Source organism: Entelurus aequoreus, linkage group LG10 (genome assembly GCF_033978785.1).
Source record: "Entelurus aequoreus isolate RoL-2023_Sb linkage group LG10, RoL_Eaeq_v1.1, whole genome shotgun sequence".
Taxonomy (NCBI): domain Eukaryota; kingdom Metazoa; phylum Chordata; class Actinopteri; order Syngnathiformes; family Syngnathidae; genus Entelurus; species Entelurus aequoreus.
In genome coordinates this window covers 37738072-37745571 of record NC_084740.1, presented here as the reverse complement: position 1 = coordinate 37745571, position 7500 = coordinate 37738072, and the positions used below count along the sequence as shown (strand labels likewise).

Below are 7500 nucleotides of genomic sequence, written 5' to 3'. Positions count from 1 at the left end.
AATAGCTTCAGTAATTTCCGTAGATTTGAGGTCGTATGACGTCAGAATGGGAACACTTCTGCACTCTTACCATATCATTAGATAAGTCATACTGGAAATATGCAAACATTAGAAAGAGATGTGCTGTTTATCATTCACAATCCTTATGTAAGACAAGAAAGCATATGCCCGGCTTTTTTTTTTAATGCATTTTAAATCGTAAATAAATAGCTAACAATTGAGTCAACAGATCGAGCGAGGGTCCTCTATTTCACCCATAAAATGCTCCAGGATACCAAAACAATTTGGACAATTCCATGCTCCCAACCTTGTGGGAACAGTTTGGAGCGGGCACCTTCCTCTTCCAACATGACTGTGCACCAGTGCACAAAGCAAGGTCCATAAAGACATGGATGACAGAGTCTGGTGTGGATGAACTTGACTGGCCTGTACAGAGTCCTGACCTGAACCCGATAGAACACCTTTGGGCTGAATTAGAACGGAGACTGAGAGCCTGGTCTTTTCGACAAACATCAGTGTGTGACCTCACCAATGCGCTTTTGGAAGAATGGTCGAAAATTCCTATAAACACACTCTGCAACCTTGTGGACAGCCTACCCAGAAGAGTTAAAACTGTAATACCTGCAAAAGGTGGACCGACATCATATTGAACCCTATGGGTTAGGAATGGGATGGCACTTCAAGTTCATATGTCAGTCAAGGCAGGTGGCCAAATACTTTTGGCTATATAGTGTATCAGGCGCTCGTCTAGGAACCAGTTACAGGTGCAATTGGATCCAGTGGTTTGGTATTTGGTTCACACATGAGTTGGATTACTGTGGTCCTATACCGATTGTAATTAACTTCACACATGATTAAAGTGGACCAAAATCTGCTAGTGTGGCATCACACATTCTTATTAGTGAGAAGATTCAAGACTAACTCTGACTGCAACCACACCACATGTGCAACATTCACATTTTTCTGAAATAACAAGTACACACTAATGTGGTTATTATGTTCCGCTTTCAAGAAGACTGACAGTATGACAAATTTGGTACCCGCCCTCTTTGTGCTTTCCTTCTCCATGCATCCTCCCATCACTTCCACTCCTTCATCACTAATCTCATCTGTCCCGCCCTCCTTGATTACCATGATAAAAGACCCCCCCGTCTTAATCTTCTCCAAACACGCATCCCATGTATGCGCAGGGATGATATCATAGTGATGCAGTGTGATACACGCATGCACACTCTCTATGTTTGGTCTGGGGTCCCGAGGGAGAAGTTACCCTATAGCCACGCTTACACTCCCACGCTGTGTGTGTGCAGTCAAGCATAGTGATGAGAGATGTGATCACCACAATTTGTTGTCGCGACTCAAATGTACATCCTCTTTTACGCCACATTGTCAGTCTTAATGGAAATAGTGCCACAAATACCTTAATAGCACAAATTGATCTAACAATAACGAGAGCTGTGTCAAAAACTCTAGAGGTATTCAGTTTTAAAAATGGTTTTAATGTTGCACTTGTACAACTGCACAGTATCATATAGAGAAGTGTTTGCTTCTACAATCTTAAGACAAGATGCGCTCCAATATCACAGTCTGCTGGCCAATGAACATGTGAAATGTATAATCGTAATAGGTCTGTGGCAGATGGCCGCCGCTTCCTGCTTGAGCACGCTGCTATGAACTCTGGGGGATGGAGTCCCCCTGGGGAACACGGCGTCCTAGCGTCAGCGTTTGTGTGCTTAGAGAGCGGGCACGTGCGTGCTGCTATTGTAATTGTGTTTGTAGTGAGGAGCCCACAGCCCCATGGGAAGCACAGTCTTTATTATTATTGGCCATTAACGCGTCGGCAGCTGGGGGTGTCATTAGCAGCGAGCTAGCTTATCAGCCCAGCCATCAGTAGGTTGCATCGCTAACGCTGAATAATCACTCAGCTGTCGTCAGTCCAGTCAAGAGTCCATGTACCCGCTCTGCTTCAGGTCAAAGTCATATAATGTCTAGCTGATGTTGTTGTGTCACCCGAGACGCCTGAGGATGATCCTCGGGAGCGCTAGTCTGGCTGATGTTGCTGGTAGAGGTGGATACTTGACATGGACTAGGCTTGTGTAGCCCCAGTTGTTAATGGATATAAATCATAAGAGCTGATTCTTGTATTACAGAAATGACCAATGCAGCCTACCCTTAAAGGGGAACTGCACTTTTTGGGGAATTTTGCCTATCTTTCACAATCATTATGAAAGACATGACAACGGATGTATTTTTTTTTCCCCAATGCATTCTAACTCGTAAATAATAGTACGCTTACAACGGAGCCAACGGGAGCTCATCCAGTCCGCCCAGAAAACCCCCCAATTAATAACTATCCAAAAACTGCCAACAATACTCCATTTACATTTTGCGACTTGAATATTAACCAAGTATTAGTGATATTGTTATTTTAAGCACTTTTTATAGCGGCGCCGTGATCACAAGCTTGTGTGCCTATGTAGACAATATTGACTGGTTAGATGCTTCCTCGTTACCTTGCTTGTGGAAGTTTATTGTAGATCATAAATCATGCCTTTTGCCTGGATAGTAGAAGGATGAGGATGTAATCTGACAATTTGGTACACTTTGACAGCCAATTCAGACCCAGAAATGGCAACACAAAAAAAAGACCCAATAATACGCTTGGTTCCACCCCCTTTTCTTTGCGAGGATTTTGAGTCGTTCCACCCCCGTTTCTTCACAAGGACAATGAGTCTTTCTTCATCTAGACGGGAATATAGCAAGATTCTATCAGTTGGCATCCCAATGACAGCAGACATTGTACTGTAAGTGATGTTTTATCCTGTTTGTTGGCTCTCATGAAGTCTGCAGTGAGTAATAATCAGTGATGTAGTTGTGGGGGGAAAGTGAACGTCATGATGTGTCTTTGAAATTATTAAAATACGTAAATATTAAATTTTGTCATGAATGTGCCTGTTACTACATTAAATATATACTTACATCATGTATACAAAACCTTAAGAGCTTTATAGGCAGAATAGAGCGACCCCCGGAAGCTACATTGTAAGCAGACTTTTGATTGTATGTATTTATTATTTAGAATGCATAAAAGAAAATCATGTGTTCTTGTCTTATACAAGAATTGTGCATGATAAGCAAAATTTTAAAAAACAGTGTAGTTCCCCTTTAATGCAATGAACACAAACCTGAATTTCCAAACCTTGACTGACCTTTGCTCCAACTTATTCCTGTCTTTCAGACGCACCAGTGGTCCAGCAGCTGAAAAGAACCTTCAAGTACTTCCAGGACTACAGACAGGTGAGTGGACCACATGACCTATGAGCCATCAGTCTGGCAATCGTTTGTTCATGCTTAACCTGCACTTTTTTTGGAATTGTGTCTGCCTTTTACAATCATTATGTAAGACAAGAAAAACACATATGTTTTTCTTTTTTATGCACTATAACTAGAAAATAAATTAGGCTGTCAATGTTAATGCATGTGATTAATAAAAAATAAAAAAAGATTGCGTGTATGGATAAACATTAATCAACCTGTTTGTTATGACCATTTGTAAACCCGGAAGTGAAGTCGGCACTCGACCAGAACGAATAATTGAAAAAAAAAAATTATTTTATTTATTTTTTTATTTTTTATTTTTTTGATTATTATTTTTTTTGTCCTATCCAGCTTCTCAGGCAAATCATATAGTTGATGTAGATGCCCATATCGGCTGTTCAGATTTACTTTACAAAAGAGAAGTGTGGGATACTTCTCTTGTTGCCTTATTTGTATTTCACTTTATTAAATGTATTTATATTATCATTTGGTGCAGCCGGGCCGGAGCAGGAGGGGATAGAAAGAGAAAGCCTGAGCGACGATGAGTGATGAACGTCAGAGCGTTGCACCCGGCTGTCCATTTTCGCAAAAAAAAAAAATTAGATGGAACTTTAGATACAACTGAGGTAATTTGTTGGTATTGCAGCGATAAACGTTTTTATCATCGGCACACAAGTTTTATGAAAAGCATCTTAAAGCAAATACGTATGCCGCCGTTAGCATGAATGCTACATCGACAGAAGACGACAAACATCACTGGTGGAGTTTACTTGCGTCAATGTTGTCAACAAAAGTACCACAAATAAGGTAAATAATGCTTTTGCAAAATGGACAGCCGGTCCATGGAGGCCACCTAACATCAGTGAAGACAAAGTGCTGCAAGAAGATGTCATGTGTGTCACCACAGTTGAGCCGCGGTACAAAACTGGAGGAGCGCAATTCCAAATGAATAAATCAATGACTATCAGTTTGTAAAATGTTTAAAAATGCTCCTGGGTGACATTCTGACCATACATTTGTATTTGTGTACAAAAATTGGGGTATTTTCTTAAGCAAATTTTAACTATGTAAGCGAGTAATAGCCCGTGATCACAATTCAAGAGTGTGATTACTCGATTAATTACAATTCTAGAGTGTAATTAATGTAATTTTAAAAAATGATCACTCGACAGGCCTAAAATAAATGCGACCAAAAGTCAGCTTACAATGGCGTCTGTGGGAGTCTCTCTATTGTGCCTATAAAGCGCTTAAAAAAACATCCAAGCACTTCCATTAAGGTTTTAAATACATGCTGTAAGTATATATGTAATGTAGTAACAGGCACATTTATAATAACATGTAATATTTACGTATTTTGCTCATTTTAAGCATATGGCGCATTAATTTCACAAACTTCACTACGTTCGCTTTTTCCTTGAAGTGAAGTGAAGTGAAGTGATGTGAAGTGAAGTGAAGTGAATTACATTTATATAGCGCTTTTTCTCAGTGACTCAAAGCGCTTTACATAGTGAAACCCAATATCTAAGTTACATTCAAACCAGTGTGGGTGATACTGGGAGCAGGTGGGTAAAGTGTCTTGCCCAAGGACACAACGGCAGTGACTAGGATGGCGGAAGCGGGGATCGAACCTGCAACCCTCAAGTTGCTGGCACGGCCGCTCTACCAACCGAGCTATACCGCCCCTCCTTCAACATCACTGATAACTATCCTCTGCAGACTTCATGAGAGCCAACAAACATAACAAAACGTAACTTACTGTACAACGTCTGCTGTCATTAGGACCGACTGATAGTCTTGCCTTTTTCCCGTTTAGATGAAGAATGACTTTGTCCTCGCTACCCTTTTCATGTCTCTCTTGCCATTTCTGGGTCTAAATTGGATGCCAAAGTTGACCAACTTGTCAGATTATGTCCTTATACTTCTACTATCAAAGTGAGAGGCATTATTTATGATGCAGAATACATTTTCACAGGCTCTGAGACGCATGCGCCGCTAAAAATAGTTTGTCATAGTTTGTCTGTGTTAGCGCTTATAATAAAAATATTACTACTACTTGGTTAACATTCAATTCACGAAATGTAAATGGAGTATTGATGTAAATGGAGTATTGTTGGTGCGTTTTGGGTGGATTTATGATCGGAACAGAGGACTTCTCATTAACTCCATTGTAAGTGGACTTTTATTTATGTTTATTTACCAGTTAGAATTCATTAAAAAAATACATCTGTCGTCTTGTCTCATGATTGTGAACAATAAGCAAAATTCCAAAAAAAACTGCAGTTCCCCTTTAAACCTACTCTGACTCTGACTCTTGAGTTCATGTTTCTTTTTGTGTTTTCATGGCGTCAGATGATCATCGAGCCCACCAGCCCCAAACTGCTGCCAGACCCCCTGAAGGAGCCCTACTACCAACCTCCATACACGCTGGTCCTGGAGCTCACCGATGTGCTGCTGCACCCGGAGTGGTCGGTACGTTTATGCACACCCACCTGGTCCTCTCTGCTCTGGTCCCCCAAGTTGGCTTGTTGTGCTCCTCAAAAAGTAGAAAGAAGATCTGGATTTATTTACAGGTGTGGGATATCAAGTGTTGGTGAGGTGTGTAAACATACCACCTGTCTGCTGGGACCCCCTCCCTATATACACACACTCTTTGTCCACCGAGCTGAACAGGTGTGCAGCAGTAGTAATTTGACATCTGACGCCTCGCACGCGCACACACATTTTAAGACGTCATGTGGGACACAAACTGTTTGCTGCTGCTTTGTGTTTTCATGACACACGACAATGAAAAGTCATTCAAGTGTCACTTTGATATTTCATTGTCTCCCAACAGGAGAAACTGGAAGATACAATACCGTTCAAAAGTTTGGGGTGACCCAAACAATTTTGTGGAATAGCCTTCATTTCTAAGAACAAGAATAGACTGTCGAGTTTCAGATGAAAGTTCTCTTTTTCTGGCCATTTTGAGCATTTAATTGACCCCACAAATGTGATGCTCCAGAAACTCAATCTGCTCAAAGGAAGGTCAGTTTTGTAGCTTCTGTAACGAGCTAAACTGTTTTCAGATGTGTGAACATGATTGCACAAGGGTTTTCTAATCATCAATTAGCCTTCTGAGCCAATGAGCAAACACATTGTACCATTAGAACACTGGAGTGATAGTTGCTGGAAATGGGCCTCTATACACCTATGTAGATATTGCACCAAAAACCAGACATTTGCAGCTAGAATAGTCATTTACCACATTAGCAATGTATAGAGTGTATTTCTTTAAAGTTAAGACCAGTTTAAAGTTATCTTCATTGAAAAGTACAGTGCTTTTCCTTCAAAAATGAGGACATTTCAATGTGACCCCAAACTTTTGAACGGTAGTGTAGGTTTCAATCGACAGTAGTCATTATGTCCGTACATTTCTACTTTGTTCACCGGGAAGCTGATCAGTTGACACACAACCATGTACCTGTGTTTCTTAACCGTAGGGCCAGGGCCCATTGTTAGGCCGCGAAAAATATCTGTTTTTCAGCTGTGGTTGGTATGGGCTGCACTTTATACACAGCTTATTAAAAAAAACATATATATTGTTATTTATTATAAATTTAGTTGGAATGTATTTATTTTAGCACTGCATAACTGTATCTGAATGTATTTCCGTCAGTTTTTATGAGTACCTTCTTTTGCAGTATATTTTATAAGTATTTATTTTTGTAATCAGTCTGACCTAGGCCTTGATAATAATTTTTGTGATTAATACATGCTTTCATATTACTTGATAAGGTTTATCCTGTTAAACTCTTAAGTAGGTTATATATAATAATTGAATATGATTAAAATCAAGAGTAAGATTATTATCCAGTGTTAATATTTGAATGGGCCCTGGGCGTGGGGCCCCTATGGAGTGGAAAGTTGGGCCCTGAGGTCCAAAAGGTTATGAACTCCTTATCCATACCACACTAAATCAAAACATATTGGAGAAGAAAGTAAATGCGAGAGAGGCTTGAAAATCTAATTCTCAAGGTTATACAGCTTTTTACTCGAGATACTGTCAGGTCACATATTGGTTAATATATTAACCCGTCATGCTTTTTTGACTGTCAGTACATTTCTATGCACTAAATTAGTCTGATTTATCAAATACATTGGCTGAAAATAAGCTTTCTTCAACACATGGAAACACCCTAATCT

General features: G+C 40.1%; 1 protein-coding gene across 1 annotated transcript in view; it reads left to right on the top strand.

Annotated features, from left to right (window-relative positions):
- The window catches only part of LOC133658568 (mitochondrial import inner membrane translocase subunit TIM50-like), a 63444-nt gene that overhangs the window by 39145 nt on the left and 16799 nt on the right, over positions 1–7500 (top strand). Inside the window, exons 5-6 of the mRNA XM_062060745.1 lie at positions 3239–3297; positions 5668–5787. Coding sequence (XP_061916729.1) covers positions 3239–3297; positions 5668–5787 — 179 coding nt within the window. The remainder of the gene's footprint in view (positions 1–3238; positions 3298–5667; positions 5788–7500) is intronic.